The sequence below is a fragment of the Ochlerotatus camptorhynchus genome, unplaced genomic scaffold (genome assembly GCF_037179485.1).
Source record: "Ochlerotatus camptorhynchus isolate MF236.1 unplaced genomic scaffold, CSIRO-AGI_Acam_v1.1 ptg000493l, whole genome shotgun sequence".
Classification (NCBI taxonomy): Eukaryota; Metazoa; Arthropoda; class Insecta; order Diptera; family Culicidae; genus Ochlerotatus; species Ochlerotatus camptorhynchus.
This window is the reverse complement of record NW_027040978.1, coordinates 313,147-336,426: the sequence shown is the minus strand read 5'-3', so window position 1 is coordinate 336,426 and position 23,280 is coordinate 313,147. Positions and strand designations below refer to the sequence as shown.

Below are 23,280 nucleotides of genomic sequence, written 5' to 3'. Positions count from 1 at the left end.
TGATGATGATCGTTATCGTAAAGGGACTGATCGATTCTCGCCTACTGCTGTGCTACTTGTTGTCGTTGCCGGGGAAAAGCGTGAAATCGTGACCACGTGCTCAAGACCGGGAAATCGGGACCGGGATTGGGATCGGGTGTTTTTCGTTTTCAGGTTTGATTTTGATAGCCGCCGCAACCTGCCAATTTAAACTAGAACCGAATGACGAGCTTCGGGTTGAAGTGCGATGTGATCGCGTTCGCCCAATAGGTGTTATTTCCTGCTCCGGGTGAATGGGTTTTTCATGACTTCAGCTGGGTGTGGAATTGATGGGTTCGTGGTATGATTTTAGCTAAATTTTATCGACCATTAGATGGGAGCTGGGGAGGGCAGCCCGAGCGTGCTCCGGCCGATAAGTGTGAATTGGTGCTTTTAGCGAGAACGGTTGCAGCCGTGACTCCGTTGAAGTGATTCGTATCGTCGGAAAATGGGCCACTTTTGAGGGTATTTTGTAGGAAACCGAATCTTTAATATGCTATATTAGGAGTTCATCATAACAATAGATTTTATCGAATCGAAAGATCCAACTTTTTCTAGGCTTAAATGGAGCCACAATCATGGCCCCTTAACTAGTACGATGGCATCTACAGATATTTTCACCAATCGATGGTTCCTTTGATTTCGACTCATGGGTGTTTTCAGCTTTCTCCTTAACTTTGACTTGTTTTATGAGGCTTCGCTGCCATAATTTGCTGCGATGTTCTGTCAGATTCAAATTAATCTCCGCCTTTCTGTCGTCATAAGCTGCTGATCACATCGATGATTGAGCTCAGCAATCGAGATCCAGTTGTGAGATCAACATGCAATCAAAAATATTTCTAAATAAACCTTTTGAAATCAAGAGAAGCACACTTTTTAGTGATAGGCTTGAAAAAAGTGATCAAGTCACTACCAGCCATTTCCTGCTTCTCTCATATTCAATTTCATTTCAAACCATCTCCCCCCTTCAAACTGTCACACGTGCGTAAGCACCGCACAAGACAATCCACCACCGACAGCAAACAACAACAACAACAACAACACGAACGAACAAACAAACAAAACAAGCGCTGCTGATGCGGTTGACACTTTTGTTCACTGATAATGTTTACTTTCGGCCTTTCTCACTCTCCCTCTCCCTCTCCCTCTCTCGTACAACCAGTAGGCAATGGAATTATCATCGCCTGCTGCGCACTTGTGTTTTCGTTCGCCGTCGACGACTTGCGAAAATGAACCGCCTCACCCTTCCAGTGATCAATCGGAGTGTTCCAACCGATCAACAGGTCTCCATTTCTCGATCCGCTTCTCTGTTTTTTTTTTGCCTGGCGGTAAATCGCCTACCTGCGATGAGGTTATGTAATCTGCCACAACGACGACCAACGGCGGTGACAGAAACAACAACAACAACAAACGACAAACAGAGGGCGGCTCTTATTGCAATCAGCCCCTTTTGGAGCTCTCTCTCCCTCGCTCACTCGGGCTCTCCTTTTTTTCCTTTTTTTTGCTTTTGGCTACATGAAACGAAAACGGTGGAAAAAGCCGTCGTTTTTTATAAAGTGCTTTTTGAACTACTTTTAATGATCACCGATAACCGGTTGTGTAGCGCAGGATGATGGTGACAAATTCCTGCTGGTACAAAGAGACAGAGCACTTCTTCGCCGATTAGATAAGGCGGTTGAGCACTTGTAAGTGGATCCATTAAGTGTCTGTTGTCAGTCTCATCAGCTCCGGAGCGTCCGAAGCCGTGAGTAATTGCTTTATTCGGAAGAGATTTGGCAACTTTCGGGGGAAAAACGGAGCCAGCAGAGCCGAGGAAATCGATTATTTTCAATTTATATGCTAATGTCAGACAAAGCGTGTGCCGTTGTTGGGAGACGATGGCGACAATCTGGCTGGCTGATTGACAGGTTGAGATAGGATTTCGTTACGAGCGGGGAAGGTCAAGCTGCCCGCCTGCCTGGTGCAGCTGCGATACTCACTAGGTCGGTTGTCATAATTCGAAGCGATTCCCATCTTTTCATGCAATTCAAACAAAACCATTCGCATTAGAATGAATCCTTGAGGTGGATTCCAAACACACAGATCTAGATCACCCCAATAACTGTCACTGAGCGAGCCATTGTTGTTCACTCACGAACGGCACGAATAGAACTTGCCGCGCATGGAGGCAACATGGAAAACAAATCGCTCAATACTAATTAGTGGGGATCGCTGACGTTGTTGTTGTTGTTGTCATCGTCTTCGTCGAGGCATACTGCGATCAGTGATCTGATGAATGCCATCTTCCTCATTACTGACAATTGCTTAGATTTCACAACCGTTGATCACAAGAAAATCCAGCGCTCAATAAAGTATGGCTGAAATGAGATGCATTGAATGCTTGAAATACATGTGATTTGATTGGACTTAAATGCCAAAGTCATCTTACGGGACAATTTGCATTGGTGCGTTATCGCAAAATTCAAGCGCAATTTTTAACGACGCGTGGTTACAATGATAAGACATTATACGCAAAGCAAAAAACTGATTTTGATTTTATGGACCAAAGTGAGGGACAATCCAATAATTGGATGAGAATGATGGTGTGAGGCAAATTTGCTCCAATTTATCGAGCGCCTCACTAGGGCATTTGATTCTAACACTGAGTCTCAAATCACTCACTAGCTAGAGTTAAGTTCTCAATCATTCACTTACTAAACGCATCCGCATTACTCTCACTCGCGCATGGACAGAGAATGTTTTTCACATTCTTGTGTTTCTCGCCTGTTTCGTTCTATTGCCAGCAGTCCCGGGTCGACGAGCGGAGTCACTTGCTTACAGTCGTTGATTCGGAGGTACTCGAGTGAGTGAATGAATTGGCACGCAGTTGTTGGCTAAGATCAAGATCAGAAAATCAAAATCAGCTATCTTTCAAGATCAATATCACCTAAAATCACAGGCACCAATATCACAAGCCATCATCACCACGAAAATCACCCGTGATTTTCGACCAATATCAGCTGTGATTTTCGATTCCCAAAATCAACCATCATTATCAACCAAGATCAAAATCATCGAAAATCGTAGGATGTGATTAACATAGAAGATATGTTAAATTCTAGAGTCTGATACATTCCGAAATTCAAGTCAGCATTCCGGATGAAATTAAAATAGTAGATTCCAACCCAAGATGGCTTCCACAAATCCAAGATGATGGACCAAAATCCAACATGGTGGCCTCCGGGCAGCGAATATGCAACTAAACCCATGCAATATGGGTAACTACCGAATGGGCTCGATGAGTAGAAGCAGAAAAACGACATCCGCCGCCATTTTGAAATTCGAGATGGCTGAACAAAATCCAATATGGCGGCCTCCGGACGGCGTATATCTATCTAAGCCCATCCAATATAGGTATCTACGGAATGATATCAATAAGTAGAATTGGAAAATTGATATCCACAGCCATTTTGGAACTCAAGATGGTGGATTAAAATCCAATATGGCGGCCTCCGGACAGCGAATATGCATCTAAACACTTGCAATATGGGTATCTTTGGAATGGTCTTGATGAGTAGAAGTGGAAACTTGATATCCGCAGCCATTTTGGAATCCAAGATGGTGGACCAAAATCCAATATGGCAGCCTCCGAACAGCGAATATGCATCTAAGCCCATGCAATATGGGTATCTACGGAATGGTCTCGATGAGTAGAAGTGGAAAAATTATATCCGCAGCCATTTTGGAATTCAAGATCGTGGACCAAAATCCAACATGGCGGCCTCCGAACAGCGAATATGCATCTGAACTAATGCAATATGGGTATCTACGGAATGGTCTTGATGAGTAGAAGTGGAAAATTGATATCCGCAGCCATTTTGGAATTCAAGATGGTGGACCAAAATCCAATATTGCGGCCTCTAAACAGCGAATATGCATGTTAACCCATGCAATATGGGTAGCTACCGAATGGGCTTGATAAGTAGAAGCGGTAAATCAACATCCACCGCCGTTTTGGAATTTGAGATGGTGGAACAAAATCCAATATGGCGTCCGCCGAACAGCGATTATGGATCCAAACCCATGCAACATGGGTATCCACCGAAAGGACTGTGAAAACTATGAACTATGGTATTATTAACTTTAAAAATTCATTACTTTTGTACAATTGAACCGATTTTAAATCGTTCTCCTGCAGATGGAAGGTCTTTGAAAGTAAATCTAGGGAAAAAAATTATTCAACTGCACTGCAAATAAGATTTTACAAACTAAAATTAAAAATAAAATATTTCTTTTTTCATAGACTTCACAGCCTATTCCGTAGATACTCATATTACATGGGTTTAGATGAATATTCGCTGTCTGGAGGCCACCATATTGGATGTTGGTCCGCCATTTTGTATTCCAAAATGGTGGCGGCTGTCGCTAGTAGCAACAATCAATACGAAACTATCGATTTAAAATTGGCTCACTACTTGACTAGCCTATTGGTCCCAAGCATATCGATTAACGTACCCCATTCTAGTAAAAATTCTAGTACTACACAATGTTTGTTTTGATTCGCTATGAAAGTTTGACAGATAAAATGAGGGGTTAATGGAATTCCCTATGTTTCGAGGGATGAATCGATTAGCTTGGGACCGAAGAGAGTACCAGAGCTGAGCCAAAAAGATGAGCACGTTTCTTCGGGACCTTCTGGTCTTAGAGTTACCTCTATGCTAGTAGGCTTTTTGTGGATCAAGAGAACTGTGGAACCTTTTCTTTTCCTACGGTTTAGGACTTCCGCAAGAGCATTGGTTTTTGAAGTTGAGGGCGACCGCAAACCTCAAAATTGTTCACTACTTCCCTGAAATTAATGTGATGTTACGATGATATGGAACTATCACTCACTGTAGCAAGACAACTCAACGCTGTTCGACTTGATCAAGTTTAATAACCTCAAATTGTACTCAACCTGACAATGTATGATGGGCCAAAAACGGTTTCGGCGAATCCGTGGGCAACATCGCCCACGTGCAACCACGGGATAAATGAGAATCACCTTCCAACAACAGGGTCATACAACCGATCAAAAAACAGGCCATCCAACAGGAGGACATGCGTGGCATGCACAGTTGTACACACCAACTGCTCATTTGGTAATAAATTTTCACTCAGATATTGAAATTTATTTTTCTTTGAAGTAATTGATAGATAAGGCTCATAGTTTACTGTAGATATGCGAAGATTAGGTAAAGCTTAATATTTGAATCAACACTAATCAATTTAACACTTAACACTTAACACTTAACACTTACATATCTATAACAAGCTTAAACTCTATTCTCTCTACTGCTTCAAAAAGAACTATGTTCCGTCAACTGTGTGCAAAGTTATTAGCAAATGAGCAGTTTGTGACCAACACTGTGTATGCCAAGCATGCAGGAGGATGCTCCAATGAGTGGGGAGAAGAGCCCGCCTTCTTTTCACGAAATGTTAAAGACAGGGAGTTTGCATTTCCACTCTCCCCATCCATTTGGCTTCAATCGAGTACTCTGGTGGACCCCATATAGTGTTTCATATAATAATAGAATGAAACTTTAGAGAAAATATGATGTGTTGCAAAGGAATCCATGACATCACGATGATTTCTAAGAGCTATCATAGATAAACTGCCGCTACTGCTTCAACCGGTGTTAAAAACAGCACTCTCGCATTTCGTTCTTCACACAGCTGCGTAAACCCCCATCAACCACGAAACACAATCTAGCTGCTCCAACTAGAGGGATCTCAGCAGAAAAAGAGGACTGCGTCCACTTTCCAGCACCACTCACTCGCAACACAACGGCTTCAGTTTGACAGTACACAGCCTGTAAGACGCAGCGCCAGCTCCTCAACGGCAGAATCAACTCGCATTCAACGTCGAAATCAAAACCGACAACTCCAGTGACCGAAAACGAACGCGTCTAATAGTGGCCACGGCACACTTCGATTGCATTCCTGAAACACAACCTCAACGCACAAACACGACGGCGACCACATTCGACAAGCGCCCTTCGTACGGGAGGCGGAACGCTAACGTTGAAAGCCAAACGCGAACTGACTACTTCACCGAAATTAATGTAACTGCAAACTTGAAGATTTCCTGAAATTTATTAACTTCCCTGGAAATCTTTGGACTTTCCTGAAATTTCAGAATGTTCTCGGTTCACCCCTATCCCCATATTTTTCTGAAATGTAGTTCTTCGATTTTCAATGATGTTCTTGAAATTTTTCTGAAGTTCATAATAATTCTTCAATATCTTTAAATATCCCCTAAATTCTAAACTTTCCCAATGCTTCACGTGTTTTTCTGATGATAGCTGGAACTGCCCAGAAGATCTCTGAACAGCGTTTAGTTCTCTAGACATCCAGGAATATGTCTGAAGTTCTCTGGACCTCCTTGAAGATTTCGGAACTTCTTGAAGGTTCTCGCCATTTTCAGGAAATTAAGAAAAGTTCTTCGCTCACGAACCCACCATTTTTTTGTAAGGTTATCGAAACTGTCATGACATTCAGGGAACTTCTCTTATTTTCCTGATGTTCATGCAACATCCCTAATCTTTCCAAAATTTTCCTGAAGTCCTCGGAACTTTGCTGTGGTTTTCTAACACTCCTTGAGTTTCTCATAGCCCCTTCAAAGATCCAGCAATTTCATTGAAATTTATTGAACGGACCATGCGTTCTCTGATCTGTCCTGATGCCCTCACGATTCTACTGAAGTTCCTGATTTAAAACTTCTCCAGAATTCACTGGAATCCGGAGAAGCTTCCAAAATATTATTGAAGTTCTCTTGTCTTCCCTTAAATTCTCTGAATACCGCTGAAGTGCTTAAATTTTTTTAAAAGTTTCTGCAGTTTAGCCTTAGGTAATGGAACTGCCTTGAAGTTCGTAAAATTCCCGTGAAGATTCCATAATATTTTAGATGGAATGAGATTAATCGAACTGCTCTAAAGATCTTAACATCTCTGAAGTTCTTTGGGCATCCGTGAGTGTAGGATCTGTAGTGAAGTTTCCAAAATATTTCTTTAGTTTAGGGGTTTTCTTGGCTACTTTCCCTTACTAAATTCCCGGTTATTTACCAGTGCAGAAGTGCGTGAAGTTTGTACGGTCGAGTCGCGTCGTGTTGCAAGAAACTAGTATTGGATGTGTTCGTGAACGGAAAGAACGTTCGTTTTGAAGTTGATACTGGTTCGCCGGTCAGTATCATCAGTGCGGAATGCCGGAACCGACTGTTTCTGAGTGCGTGGTTGCGTGAATGTGATACGAACAGATGGAACTTACAATGCGAAGATTCTTTCAGGAAAGTGAAGGAACAGATGCAGTCCGACAACTGCCTTGTCCACTACGAACTACCACTGCTGCTTGCTACGGTCGCTTCACCCTACGGAGTAGGGGCTGTGCTGAGTCAAGTGTACCCAGATGGCAAGAAACGTCCAATCCAGTTTGCGTCCCAGACCCTGAACCGTGTGCAGCAGAACAAAGCATACGCCATCATATTCGGCGTGAAGAAGTTTTTACAGTACTTGTACGGTCGGAAGTTTCGATTGATTACCAACAACCAGGCTATCTCAAAGATCTTCGGAGAGCACAAAGGGTGGCCGGTGATGTCAGAGTTGATGATGCAGCACTACGCTACCTACTTGCAGAGCTTCGACTTTGAGATCCGGTTCCGGAAGTCCACGGATCATGCGAAGGCGGACGCCATGTCGGGAATTCCGTTAGAACTAACTGGTCCTCAGAACGAAATCGAAGAATCTGATGCTGCGGAGTTGAGTCAAATCGACGCTCTACCCTTGACTGCGGCCGAGTTAGGTCAAGCAACTGCGGAGGATCAGACGGTGCAAAACCATGTTCAAGGAATCAAACACGGTCAGCTGGTGAAAGCGAAGGATCGGTTTGGAATCGAGCAGAACGAGTTCTCCCTACAGAAAAGATGCCTGCTTCGATGAATTCGAGTGTACGTGCCTGGAGTTCTCCGGAAACGTGTGCTGGAGAAATTACATTCTACTCACTTCGGCTGGCAAGAGGCTATTGTTGGTGGCCTGGTTTGGATTGGGAGATCGAAGAATTGATTGCGAACTACGCCGACTGCCAGTCGGTACGTGCAGAGCCAGCGAAGATGAACCTACATTGCTGGGAAGCGCCAAGTGAACCGTTTCAAAGGGTCCTTTCATCATCTACGTGGATGCGTTCAGTAAGTGACCAGAGATCAAGGTGTGCAGATCCATTACGGATGAATGTACCGTTAGCATGTGTCGCGAGATCTTCAGTACGTTTGGAATACCGTCAGTACTGGTGAGCGACAATGGCGTCCAGTTTACTCCGGAGGTTTTCCAGCGGTTCCTGAAGATGAACGGTGTAGTCCACAAAATGGGAGCGCCATATCATCCGGAAACGAATGGACAGGCCGAGCGATACGTCCAGACGTTCAAGCAGAAATTGAAGGCGTTGAAGTGTGTCAATTCTCAGCTGAACTTGGAGCTTACGTACCGCAAGATGATTCATCCGTCTACCGGGAAATCACCGTCATTGCTCGGTCAACAGATTCGATCGAAGACCGACTTGCTGCTACCGAAGAATGAAACTTCAAGCAAAGCTGATATTGTTGTGCGTCAGTTCTTGGATGGTGATCGAGTTCGTGTTCGCGATTTCTTGTCGAGTATGTAGAAACGTCTGGTTCGGTCCGAGGTACAACTGATAATAGATATTTATTCTCATGCTTTAAGGTTGTTACAAAACCAATGGTTGCTTAGATCCTAAAAATTTAATATATTCAAAGTTTGTAATCTGCTAAGTATTTAGGTACATGTTTCGAGCGCTTGCTGGTAGCTCGGCTAGTCTCAAAAGGGCGTTTTCGACCATCGCATCGTGAGACCATCTGAGGTTCCTTAGTAGTTTGGCTGGTAGAGGGTTTTTCCGTTGGATTCGTAGTACGTTCAGCAGCAGTTGGAATGGCTGGTCCTATGTCATCTTCTTCTTGTGTGCCCTCAGAGGTTTTATGATTATCTGCGTCATTCTCCTGTTTCATCATGGGATTCGCATTTAGGATTCGTTTCATGGGATTCGCATTTAGGATTCGTTTGGTGTGGTTCACGTGTCGATTGGAGATCACACTGCTTTTAATGTTCTTCAAGTGGAGTCGTGATCCGTCGCGTTGTATCACAAGATGAGGTTCGGGGTTGAAAGTGGTTGTTAGCTTATTTTTCTTGACAAAAATTTTCACAATCACATAATCTCCAACATCGATATTGCATTGCTTAGCTCTCCTTTTTGAATCCGCATACATTCTTCCTTTTTCTTTCGCCTTCCTATCGTTTTCTCTTGCTTCAGTTTCATTTACTGGTCTTGAGTTTCCTGGTATTTTATCCCGAATGTTCCACCCAAAAGTCAATTCCGACGGTGAAAACTTTGTTATGCTGTGAGGTGTTGCTCGGTAAGAGTGAAGAAAATCTTGTAGATCATACCGCCAATTACGTCCCATAGTACAGCTTATTTTCAAGGTCTTCAATAAAGTTCTGTTTTGCCTCTCGACCAATCCATTTTGAAAAGCTGCATAAGGAACTGTATGCTTGATTGAGATTGCATTTGTCTGACAAAAATTCAAGAATTCTGCTGAAGAAAATGGCTGACCATTATCGCAAACAACTTCAATAGGATAGCCGAACCTTGCAAAAATTTCCCTCATTTTAGTGACTGTTACTTTTGCTGTCATTGAAGTAAGTATAGCAACTTCAACGTACCGGGAGTAGTAGTCTGTCGCTACAAGCAAATGGTAACCGCCAGGAATTTCCATGAAATCCACCGCTATTTTCTTCCACGGTCCGTTAAGCATCTCGGTTCTTGTTATAGTAAGTGTATCAGGCTCTGATACAAGCGTACATCCTGTGCAAGATTGGACGAATTTCTCTACCATAGAGTCCATCCTAGTCCACCATACTTTAGATCGTAGTCGACGTTTCATTGCTGCAATTCCAAGGTGAGGTTCGTGTGCAAGCTTCAAAATTTGGGTTTGTAGGATTCGAGTAATTACAATTCTTTGATCTTTCATCAATAAATGTCCATCACTGGTGAAGCATCCCGACATCTTTGCATAACGCATTAATGTTCTAGGCCAACGTCTAGAAGGGTACGGTAACCATTTAATCAGTTCTTGCAGTTCTTCATCTGAGTTTGTGGCAGTTACAATTTCCTGAAGGGTTATTGCCAACGGGCAAACATCACTAGCTATCATTCGTACGATTCTTTCTGATTCTTCATCAAAGCTAGGTCCATTATCTGGTAAGATTGGCAGAGTCGTGACAGCGGGTCAGCGATGTTATTCTTTCCTGGACGGTACATTACTTTGAAATCGTAGGACATCAGGCGCAACTTCCATCGTTCAATCCTTGGTGACGGCTTCAGACGATCTCCAAAAATCACGACTAACGGCTTATGGTCCGTAACCAGATGGAAAAACTTCCCGTAAAGATAATAGTGAAACTTTTCACAATCCCATACTAATGCTAAAGCTTCTCGCTCAGTCTGCGCATACTTCTGTTCTGTCGGAGTGAGAGTTTTAGACGCATAACAGATCACACGATTGCGATTATCTTTCCCTTTCTGTACCAAAACAGCACCAAGGCCAACAGGACTCCCATCGGCAATAACATAAGTTTCATCGTCAACATTATAAAATCCAAGGGTATTTTTGTTAAGTAGAATCATCTTAATTTGCTCGAATGCTTGTTGGTGTACTGGTTTCCATTCGAAGTTTATGCCTTTCCTTGTGAGCTGATTTAGGGGGTGTGTAATGGTTGCCATATTTGGAACATGTCGATGAACGAAATTAACCAAACCAAGCAGACTTCGAACTGCTTCTGCGGACTTGGGGACTTGTAATTTTTCGATAGCTTCCAGTTTTTCTTGAGAAATTGAAATTCCTTGTGTATAAATGTGATAACCCAAGAAGTCTATTTCCCTAGCGCCTGTGATAACTTTGTCAGCATTTAGTAGTATCTTGTACTGCTTCAATCTGTTATACACCATCAAAGTTCTTTCACGAAGCTCAGATTCGTTTCTAGCGGGGATCAGAATGTCATCGATGAAAATAATAAGCCATGGAAGATCAGCAAAAATCGTCTCCATAACTTTTTGAAACAACTCAGGAGCAGCAGAAAGTCCAAACATGAGCCTTTTATAACGGAATAAACCAAGGGGTGAAATGAAGGTGGTGATGTATCGACAATCTTCTCGAAGAAGAACTTGATGGAAAGCTTGTCGAATGTCAAGTTTAGTGAAAATTTGATTTCCTCCGATTTTCTTCGTTATTTGCTCGAGTGTTGGAAGGGGATGGACTTCTCTAACTATTGCTTTGTTAGCCTCCCGGAGATCTACAATAAGTCTGACCTCATCGAAGCTTTTACGCTTTACTAACATTGGAGAGACCCATTCAGAAGCTTCATTGACACGTTCAATGATGTCCTGCTTCTCTAGCTCCCGAAGTTTTTTTCAAGGTCAATTCTTCAAGAGGAAATGGTATGCGACGAAGGCTTTGGCGGACTGGAGTTACAGTTTTATCGATTTTGATATTAGCAACAATACCTGTACACATGTGAAGTTTAGAATAGATTTATTTAAATTTACCTGTATAAATTATTGCTTACCATCCATATGTGGGAACGATTCATCATTCACTGCTTGCAAAAATTTCACCAATCCAAGTTTGACTGCTGTGACACCTGAGAGAAGCGAGCATTTCCCATTCTGGATCACGTAGAACGTAGTGTCGGTACTCCGACCGTCGATCATAGCTTCTGCGTCGACTTCACCAAGCACTTTCAACGGTGTATTTATCCCATAAGCATTGAATACTTTGCTGCTTCCTCTCCTGATAGAGTATGCTTCAAACCCAACGCGTTTCAACGTAGCCCAATCCGCTTCGCTTAAAACGTCTTCGTCTGCTCCTGTGTCAATCCCGAACTTCAAACAAACTTCTCCAACAGATACTGGAACCAGCTTCTTTCCTGCTCCTAGATGGAAAAGATCAACTACATCTGAGTTGCGCTCGGTTCCATCTACAGATACTTCTCGTACGAATCGCTTTTGTTTACGGGAAGCTCCGAAACGATTGTACTGGGACGGTTGTCCGTTGGTCTTCTTCCTTTTTAGAAAACAGCAGCGGGAAAAGTGTCCCACTTGACCATAACTTCTGCATTTGAGTGATTTGGCTGGACACGATGGATCTTTCGAATCATGTCTGCCATTGCATCGGAAACATCTGAACCGCCTTGGTCCTCCGAGTTTGGAGCGTACCTTCAAAATTGACTCTTCATTGGCCTCCGTTTCGACAGCGCTGACTTTTTGTAAGTTTCCGTTCCGATTGTCCAAATCGCTCATCTGTATTTGAACAGACTCGTGGGTACGACCGATCGCTACGATCTCCTTGAAGTTAAAGTCTTTTTCCAGGCACTTCCTCTTCAGACTCACATCCGTTGTAGTTGTAATAATTTGGTCAGCTACCATGCTTTCCAGCTGATTTCCAAAATCACAGTAGGCTGTCTGTTTTTTCAGTCTGATGACAAAAGTGTCAAACTTTTCACCTACAGCTGGTTTCATCTCGCGGAACTTCTGACGTTCGAACGTTTTCGAGAGTCTCGGTACAAAGTAATCGTCCAACATTGACATGGCAATGTGGTACCGGTTCTCCATAGCGTGTGATTCGTCAACATGAACTTGCTTGACCACTTTCCGGATGTCTGGTCCACCGAACATCATCAGGGATTTGAATTTTTCCTCCTGATTGTCAACGTCCTTCCATGCTAGGTATGCTTCAAAATGTTCACGCCACTTCTCCCAGCGGGCAGACACTGGTCCGTCGGCATCTTCGGCAAACGGAGGGATCAACTGGTTTACCTAGAAAACACGCATTTTAAGGTACTTTACGAGCTACACTACGTCTGTGACGTATTTTTATCAAAATTCATGTGATCTGCGTACTACACAAAACTCAGGTTCCGCACTGAAATACATATACACAGTATCACTCTGCGTACTTCATCCCAAATGTTGGGTTCCGCATTTAACATTCTCTAAGTTCAGATTTACTGCGTACTACATCCTTAAATGTCGGATTCCGCTTAAAATATCTCATATTTTCCTGCGTACTTCATTCCAAACGAAAGGTTCCGCTTTCTTTCACATTAGGAATTTCTGCGTACTGCATCCCATGAAACATTGGGTTCCACATAATGATACTTTTTACATATTTCACTGCGTACTTCATCCCGTTGCTATGGGTTCCGCGTATTTTGTTTAGAATTTTCCAGAATCACCGGGTCTCACGTCATCAACAAAATTGTTTTAGTGAGAATCATCCCTAAGCGATTAGGATTTTCATTCCGAAAAAAAAAATACCCTGAACTGCCTCTATTTCTTAGGATGTTAAATTCCGGGTTTACGGGAGAAATTGAAATTCAATTTTCTCAGGTAAAATCATCCCTAAGAATTTTCTATCCACGGAAATGATTTCAGGTTTGGTACATTAGAATTTTCCACTGCAAACTCTCTCGAAAATCTGCTTTATCACAAGTACTCACCATAGGCCAAGCCATCTCACGGGGGTCCGAGTAAAATTTTCTGGGGTGGAGTGTCCAAATCCGTGGGTAACTTTTATCGCTCGTCGCCAAAATGTAGAAACGTCTGGTTCGGTCCGAGGTACAACTGATAATAGATATTTATTCTCATGCTTTAAGGTTGTTACAAAACCAATGGTTGCTTAGATCCTACAGAGTAATAAATGGAAATTTGGCAAGATCGTCGAGAAGCTTGGAAAACTTCGTTATACGGTGCGATTGGATGATGGTCGAATCTGGGAGCGTCACATTGACCACGTCGTCGGTGTGGGCGTTAATCTGCGAAGCAATTCGGTGGACAAGCTGCTGCAAATCCTGTTGAGGAAGCTACTGGTACAACACTGCTGGTGGTTCTTTGCGCTACGCCTGCTGTTACGTCAATGATGTTTACTCCTGGACCTTATGAGCGTTCCTCGACTGCCGTGGCCGGTCGATCTGTTACGTTGGAGACTGCTCCGACGACCCTACGACGATCCAGCCGGGTAATCATACCTCCCCAAAGATTGAATTTTAAATTTAATTTGCATAACCAACTTTCTTTTTACGAAGGGGAGAAGTGTTATACCGTTATATTAACCTTGCTATAATAGAACATACCTCTCATAATACTACCTTGCTCACGCACACCTTCTTTTGTATATTCCTTGTTTTCCTGCGCGAGAAATTTGAGTCCTGTCAATAATTTTCTCTCGCCAAGCGATGATGCGTCTTATACGTGAAGAAGAATTATTATATAGGGGAAATGGCTCTAATGTTGGCCTTTTAAGCTAACATCGCTAAAAATCTGCTATTTATAAATTGTATCTAGATGAACGCGTCATTAGGACTGTACTAATGGATATTTTCGATTGCTGAATTTACGTATGGGCCCAAATTAGGCACACTTAGGCCAACATTACCTACATTTCCCCTATATATATTATATAATTAAATAGCTACAAAGTGTAAGCTGTTGTGGTAATTATTTCCGGCCGTCACAACAGTTTTTTTTTTAAAGAACGGACATAACATTGGTTGTAAGAGAACAATGCAAAGGACGTAAGAAAACGACCCTTACATTTGATGTTCATGCCATTGGACTTGCATAAATCAAAGTTTAGCATTTCCGCCTTGTTCAATTAGAAATGATCGCCAACTTGGATGTAAACTTTACTCGAAATGACACCCGTCATTTGTTCTAATTATTAAAACATTCGCAATAGCTAGTTGTGCTGCTCCAGTTCGAACAAATTTCCAGGCATCGCTCTTAGCAGTAAAATTCATGCGATAAGTGGTCATTACCCATTCAAATATTAAATTCCTGCCTTTAAATCAACAGTTACGAAAGAAATCGACCACTTAGGCAAATACATATATGCATGCCATGTCTGAAGCCTCAGCCCTTCTGTTCCATTATGCGACCACTGCTGGTCCAGGTACAGTAGTGCGGTGAAGCGGTCTAATTAGTGATAACGAACGCCTACATCCACTTCGTTCGAGCTGGCCGGTTCGCTTCCTTCGCTTCGCCCAGATGCAAATTAAACCAATTTGGCTGGCCACCTTCACTCGCATCCAAAGTCGTCGCCTTTCGCAGCCAATCGGGGGAAATTCTAGCGAAAATGCTGTTAAATAATAACCACTTACTCACACTCGCACAGCTACCATCGGGGCTGGCATTTTAAAATATCGGCCGCAGAGTAAATTTCAATAAACAATAAAACCCGATGGAATATCGTAAATCTTCACACACTCGAGCCTTGGCTTCGGCTTTGGCTCTCTGTGAATGGCTGCTGGTCGATTATTTACCTACTACCTATCATAACTCGAACTCGTTCGCCCGCCGCCGCCGTGTGCCTTTTTGTAGGGTAGGTTATTTTCAGTTGTTTTGTTTTGTCTGGCTATGGCGGCAGCTCATAAATGCCCATGTGTGTGTGTGTGCCCCTTCTTTTTCGGACCTACGCTGAAAACGCTGGAAGGTGGTAATTTATTCCGTTTTATTAGGCCTATTACTTTTTATCGGTTTGGGCCTTTTTTCGGACTGTAAAGAGGGGTTTTATGGCTGAATAAAAGTATTCTTTTTCTCCATTTAGATGATAATGCCAAACGGGTGGCAAGTTGGGGCTAGCCATTTTATCAATTAATGGGATTATGATCAAGACCGGGATGGGAACTATCGAGGCATATAGGAGGTAATGGAAATTATACGGTGGGAAGTGATAGTAGTTTCAGAAGGCAGCGAATCGGGGGCGGATGGATTTAATTTAAATGCGGTAGAAGCTTGAGGAGTCCTTCTTGGGGGGAAAAATCACATGAGATATCCGTTCAGTGAGATGGCATTTAAAAAATGCTAACTTTTTCAATATTTTACCCAATGGAAACTTTAAGATTGACCAAAATCGTAGAGCATTAACAAGCCATGGTTACAATTGTTCTGATTTTTTTAAGTTACTGGCACCACTGAAATATTTCTACGCCTGCGAAGTGTGCATGTGTAAAAATTTATTACTGATGTTGCCACAATATAATAAATTTTTCAAAAAATACAACCGTGAATTTCCACCAAGTCTCGTCGTTGCTTTCCTTCTAAGGGCATGGACTCCATCTTACTTTGGTTCAGTGTTGGAAAAATATCAAAAAATTAAATCTCACCAGCTGCTTTACACCCGAACGCAATCGAAACTTCCATATCGGTTGGCAGCAGTTGCTCGTGTCTGCCATCGGTGAAGATAAAAAAGAGATAGCATTATTATACCTTCTCTTTCTGAGAAAACGATGTGCAAAATGTAAATTTTGACATAAATTTGAGGCATAACAGACGCGAAATATAGCTCAATCAAACGTACTTTTCGTCGAGCAACGTACTTTTCAGTCTCGGAGCACTTAATATTACATGACATGTTTGTTTACGTCTCATCTTTAATGTCAAAGACGGATTCCGTCCCGTGTAAAATTAGTTATTTCTAAGTGTGTGATGTTGCCACAATATAATCAATTTTTCAAAAAATACAACCTTGAATCTCCACCAAGTCTCGTCGTTGCTTTCCTTCTAAGGGCATGGACTCCATCTTACATTGGTTCAGTGTTGTAGACAAAAATCAACAAGCACACAACTGCGGTTGATATTGCAAGCTGTGATGTCGCTGCTCGGAATATCATGCGAACAAAACTCACCAGCTGCAAATCTCTCCAAACTTTGGTGATATTGAGTTTAATGATTTTTGCTTTAAGCTGGGTTTAAACTAGGCAAGTCAAATGATCAACTCAGTTGAATTCAATTGGCTTGAAAAGTTGAGCCTGGTTCAAAAATTCGGTTAAAATCTGTTTCCTTCGCCGGCTCCCACAAGGGCTGGTTTAGGAGCATGGTTAACTAATGATTGACGGCCGTTGTACGGGGTGGGCCTTCTGCCGAAGATGGTAGGATCGTGTAGCAACGGGGCTCGTCCGTTGCAGGCATCCTTGCAGACGGCTGCTTCCAATGCGTAGTCCAAACTGGAGTCCGTGTCGTTTTTGTAAACATTGGCTTGGCATAGTCGATCTTCAGTGTGCAGCAACCGGAGTAGATGTCACAGCCCTTCAATGCATCGCGGGCTCTGGTGGCGCATTCAATGCTGTCAAACTCAACCATAGCTTGGCCTCCATTCTTCTTGAATATCACGATACGTTGCACTTGTCCGTGGGGTGATCAGATGGTGTGCAGAGCGTCCACTGTAATAGGATAGACTGGATTGATGATGATGAACAGCAGGATATGGTTGGGCTGGGTTGCTACCTCGCGCTTTCGTCGAGGTTCATATGTGGCGTTGATGTTGTTGTTGTTCCGGTTATTGAGCGGAACCGTCTCGATCACCTCCTGGCCGGTACAGAGGTGCTTGTTGTGCGGCCCGTACAAGCCACCGCCAGCACCATTTCCGTTGACGAACATTTGCGTAATCTGTAATAAAGCCAAATTTCTTATTAACTCTAAATTAATTCTCCACCTGATGCCACTTAGTCTTATCATCACCTTATTGAAATGCTTAAATGCAATTCCCGTAATATCCGTCGTCCCTGTTATGAGCTGCTTCAGCTTCTTGGACCGATCTCTACTAATATTCCCCCGGTACAGCAAAATTCTCTCCTTCGAAAACCCAATCGCCATGAACTGACCACCCTCGAAAACAGCCAGCGCCGGACAGGTTCCATACCTTGAACGATGGTCCATTGTCTTCCCCAACACTTGCTACGATTCTCTCCAATTCCCGTTCAGCAAAAAAAGCATGCCAAATAAAATTATCGTACTATGAGTGCTTCTTATTCGCTATTAGCCTATCCATGTTCCGAAGCATGGAGAAAGCGTAGGTCTGATAATCGCAACGTTCGTGGTTCAAGTCCAGTCGGCAAATTAATTTCTCTCACTTCTACACTCCACATTTTTCGATCTCCAATTTTCTTACATTGGACCGCAGCTCGGTATATCTCATCCTCCGTTCATGCGATCTCCACTAATATCCTGCGATGATGAATTCCACATAATTGTAAGCAAATCTTACATCCCCTGGTCGGTTGTACACGGCCGATGGCATATACTGAAAATTGTGTCGGTTGTTACTCAAATTTACAAACAAAAAACGCGGGTTACTCATTGATAATTGATAATTGATGGGCTACGAATCACCTTGTTGATTCTCCGCCGAACGAAGTAGTCTTCTCCACTGGACTCGATCCTTAGCCAATCGCATCCAGTCGCCACGAACGTTTAACGACCTGATGTCCTCCTCAACTGCAAAAAGCCAACATGTGCGAGGTCTACCCCAGAGTCGGCGGCCTCTACCGAGTTGCCTCTGCTGAATACAATCTTTCCTTGTCGTTCTTCCGCAATCCGCACTACATGCCCAGCCCACCGCAGTCTGCCGTGCTTTATAAGCATCATTACATCCGTACCGCGTTATACACTTGGTACAACCCGTTATTCATGCGACGCCGCCAGATGTCATTTTCTTGTTTACCGCCGAGTTTTGTTCGCAGCACCTTACGCTCGAAGACACCAAATGCTCTCCGGTCAGTCTCCTTTAACGTCCGCGATTCATGTCCGTAGAGGGCCACCGAAAGTATCAGCGTCTTATACAAAGCAAATTTCGTTTTCGTTTGCAAGCTACGGGACTGGTTACGTAATCCGTAAAAGGCCCTATTTGCAGCTGCAATACGTCTCTTCACCTCGCGGGTAACATCATTTTCGCATGTCACTTGTGTTCCAAGGTGTAGGTACATGTAAACTTCAAATGGCTTGTGCGAAGTCTGCTTCTAACCAAATGAGTTGTAACTTTGAGAGGCTAATCAGGACCCGATTTGAAACCATTTAAGCACTGTGGAGCGAAAAAGTCAAATTTTGCATCAGTCTAATATTCCATGATGCTGCGAACAATTGAACAGTACAGTGCCTTGATAGCATATATATCGGTGAAGCCACTTGTATTGCGACGAATAAATCCCAGGGCCGCAAAGGCCTTTGCGGTAGTTATGCTGACATGCTCGTTGAACCGAAGTTTACTGTCCATAGTGACCCCTAGGTCACGTATTGTTCTCTAAGAGCACAGCAGTCGAGATGCGATGATATCACTTTGTATATTTTAAGATTGTCAGCGTAAAGCAGTAGGCTCGATTTCAGCCGAAAGCAGGTCCCAGAAGCTTCCGTGTGGGACACCTGACGTGATGGAAAAATCGCGGGAGCCAGTACCGTTTAATTTGACGAATGCCCTCCGACCGTATAGGTAAGAGCGCAGCCATTCGGTGATCCAATTAGGAAAACCCAGATGCTGGAATTTGTCAATTGCGAGGTCATGAGGAACCTTGTCAAACGGTATCGAGAAATCGAAGTATATGGTATCAACTTGGTGCCGATTCTCGATTTCTGAAGACAGAAAACTTACGTAGGACATCAGGTTCGTCGTCATAGATCGCTTCTTAACAAATCCATGCTGACATCAGCGGTCGGGAGGCCACAATCAGAGCTTTGGGAACCAATTGTTTGAACACTTTAGCTAGACGGTATAAAGTCGAAACACCTCTGTAACCAGCTCTGAAGATCGGGGTGATCGAGGCTAACTTCCACGCTTGGGGAAAAGTACTTTCACTGAGTGATCTGTTAAAAGTAATCATCAGCGGCGCTAGCACTGAACCAGCACATTCTCTTAAAAAAAACAGCGGTATGTTGTCAGTGCCAGGCCCTTTAGAAGGTCTAACATTTGCAAAGCTAAAAATATTTTGTTCTGACTCACAACTAGAGGTGGACAGTTCAGATTGTATGCAGGGCAGGTCCTTACACTGTCAGGAGAGAATGTCGATCAGCTCCATTCGTCCGATGTAGCTACGGAATGCAGCAGTCCGGCAATCGCTGTAATCTGTTTCGAGCGAATGTAGATTGATCCGATTCTCAGCAGTCCGACCTCTAAAATAGCGGTTTCTAGCTTTACGCACGACGTTACGGAGATGCTGTAACTGTCAACCGCCACATACACATACGAAATGAAACAAAACGCACAGGTACGCTCGCTATCGGCTCATCTCTCTCTGTTCTCTCGATAGTCATAGTAAGCAGGCACGCGATTCGTTGATTACGGCCAAGAGCTTTAATCAATGGTCAATGCTTTTCTTGATAAACTACTGTAATACTTATACCAAACGAATCTCACATCAAATCTGAATCAAATGGTCGTGTGATAAGAATTGAAATCCATCCATAAATGGCTAACTTGACACTATTTCGTCACATAATTTTTCGATTTGCACCCCGGTAAAGACGTAGTTCTTCATCAAAAAAATCGATGATGACACCGAGTCGAAGTGCGTGAATTGCGGCGGTACTCACCGTGTTACTACTCGGGACTGCCCCAAGCGAGCGGAATTCATCAACATCAGGAAGAAGGTGGCTACTCAATAGCAACCAGCCATTGAAACAAACATACACTACCAGCCATAACGGATGAACAATACCCGGCAATCCAGCCTCGTCGCCTGGTCGCAAATCTCCCATCGCTACCCCTCAACAATCAACGAGCAGCCCCCTCAGCCTCGGCACCTGGACTATGGTATGCCCGTGTTGCCTCAGGCGATTCAGTTAACGATTCTCCGTTTACATCGGAGGAACCAGTAACGCTGGTTGCAGAGGTGATCGTCATCCTGCGCACCTACAAGACTCGATCTGAACAGCTTCATACGGCCTTATCGCTCGTCACCAAGTATGGACCGTGTAGCTATAAAAATTGCAAATTGGAACGCTTGCTCGCGGACGAACAAGCATACCCAAGTAACAATTTGGGTTTTATGAGGATTCTGTAGACCAAAATTTAGACTTGTAGTATGCTTTAAAACCTCAATAAAGCTTTCAATGTAACTTGGGTAGAGAGCTACTCGATTTCCTCAACATTAAGGGGGTCGACATTGCTATCATCACTGAGACGTACGTATTCCTTCCCGACTTCCGGCCCGTCAGACTTGACCGCACCTGATCCGGGGGTTGGGGAGTGGCCATCGCTGCAAGACGGAGCATCAGTTGCCAGCTGCTACCAAACGTCCAGCTGAAAACAATCGAAGCTATCGAAGTAACCCTTGGCCCAACCACCATCATCGCGGCCTACTGTCCCAGGCAAACCAACATCGGGGACGGGTCGTCAGTGGCCCTCCGGAAAGACATCATCAAACTCACCCGGAGGTGTGGGAACTCCATCATCGCTGGTGACCTGAACGGCACCATCCTGAATGAATACCTGCTAGAGGTGGGGCCACTGAGTCGGTCTGGTGTCTATGCGACCATCGACATCTTCGTCAGCAACATGGGACACAACATCTCGCAACCTGTGGCCTTCCAGGAGCTGAACTCGGACCACTACTGGTACCCGGTGGTGGCTGAAATAGGCTTCTCGGCTAACGGATTTGAAGCATCTCGGCGAAACTACCATCGCGTTGAATGGGATCGGTTCCAGCACTGTGTCGACTACGAAGTACATCCGGACGCCCCCGAAGACGTTGACTGATGCCTGCGTTCCTTGGAGGAGGCGAAATCCCAAGCCAGGGAACAACACGTGAGACAGGTGAGCAATACTATGAACCTTGATAGTCCTACTAAACACTTTATCAGAGTCCGTAACATCATGCGTAGGCAGTACCAACGCACTGGACTGCCTGTCTTGAAGACCCATTGCAACCGTCTAACAAAAATAATCCAAGCCAGGATGGTGGACCTTTTTTATATATATAATGCGTTTATTTTTCCAGGCTCATTTGCTGTAGCTTTGCGGAGCCGATATTCATTGTTTAGATCACAAAATTACTTAAAACTAACGTTAGTAAAGCGGAGGACGATTACTTGCGGCTATCTCGACGTTAGAGGTAACAAATTGTAACAGAATAGGATACAAGGTTTGGAGAGCAATGAGTTCTTGATCTCGAACTAAGCAACATACTGGAGAAAAAGACAAACATGGGGGTACACCGATGGGCAGTTAACAACTTGTAAGAACACAAGATGACACTAACTACTAAATCCTCAGATCTATCCGTTTTAAAAACACATAAATTAAATTCAAATAATCAAGATCTCGGATAGCAAAGACATCTCTAACGAGTATCGTGGGTTGTTTTCCTCGGGCCCTGAGGGATGTGTATAACTCAGATAGGATGATGAACCTCAGAAATGAGGACTTTAGTAACGAAATGACCATCTCTCCCAGATTGTTCTAAGCCTTTAAAAATCCTTAAAAATAAGCCAAGTCCCATTCTACCACTTGTGCCGTTGAATCAACCCTATGATGCACTCGCCCATCTTATAAACCCCGAAGAGAAGGCTGATGCTATAGGTCAATACTTCGTCAGTTCATTCGATACTGCAGTTGCGGTAAATGCAACCAATCTCCATCGTATTCCCAACAAATTTTCTGTGGAATCCGAGATTACGGCTGACGATCTGTTGACCTATACCAAATTATCTAAAAATATAAAGACCCCAGGTTTCAACCAATCCTGAATCTGGAACTCAAACATCTGAGTTTCAGATTCTTCAACCATCGGGCACTGATTTTTAATCAGTGTATAAGACTTGGCTACTTCACCTCGTGCTGGAAGTCAGCTAAAGTCATCCCCATCCGGAAACCTGGGAAATATCCATCCTCTCCTTCAAGCTACCGACCCATCAGCCTTCTCTCGGTGTTATCCAAGCTGTTCGAAAGAACAGTCTACCATCGACTCCTGGCATCTGCCGAGGAAAACAATTTATTGCCCGAGGAGCAGTGTGGCTTCCATAAAGGTCGCTCGACTGTTCACCAGCTGACTCGAGTAACAAACATTCTCAGACGGAACAAGTCTGTATCTAAATCATCTGTCATGGCATTGTTGGACGTTGAAAAACCGTTCGACAATGTTTGGCTCTCCCTGATGGTGGATCGCTGTCTCTGTTCGCAGATGACACATCCATCATCTTTAGGGGTAAGCTCATCGGAGCTCTGACCGCCAAACTTCAGAGAGGCCTAAATGTACTGTCAGAATATTTCAACAGCTGGAAGATCCGTATCAACGCGGCAAACACCCAGGTCATCATCTTTTCTCATTCCAAATCACTCAGATTTGGTCCGTCTGAGAATAATAGCATCAACTTGAACGGCACAGTGATGGAATGGTCAAAAGAGGTAGTGTACCTTGGCCT

The 23,280-nt window shown here is 43.6% G+C and overlaps 2 protein-coding genes and 1 pseudogene across 3 annotated transcripts in view; 1 reads left to right on the top strand and 2 right to left on the bottom strand.

The window, feature by feature from the left end:
- The window catches only part of LOC135712558 (probable serine/threonine-protein kinase tsuA), a 466,235-nt gene that overhangs the window by 170,723 nt on the left and 272,232 nt on the right, over window positions 1-23,280 (bottom strand). The gene's annotated exons all lie outside the window — the stretch shown is intronic.
- On the top strand, window positions 8,269-8,685 carry LOC135712585 (uncharacterized protein K02A2.6-like). The gene has a single exon (XM_065235541.1). The coding sequence runs from the start codon at window positions 8,269-8,271 to the stop codon at window positions 8,683-8,685; it is 417 nt and encodes a 138-aa protein (XP_065091613.1).
- Window positions 11,520-13,692, bottom strand: LOC135712568 (uncharacterized; annotated as a pseudogene).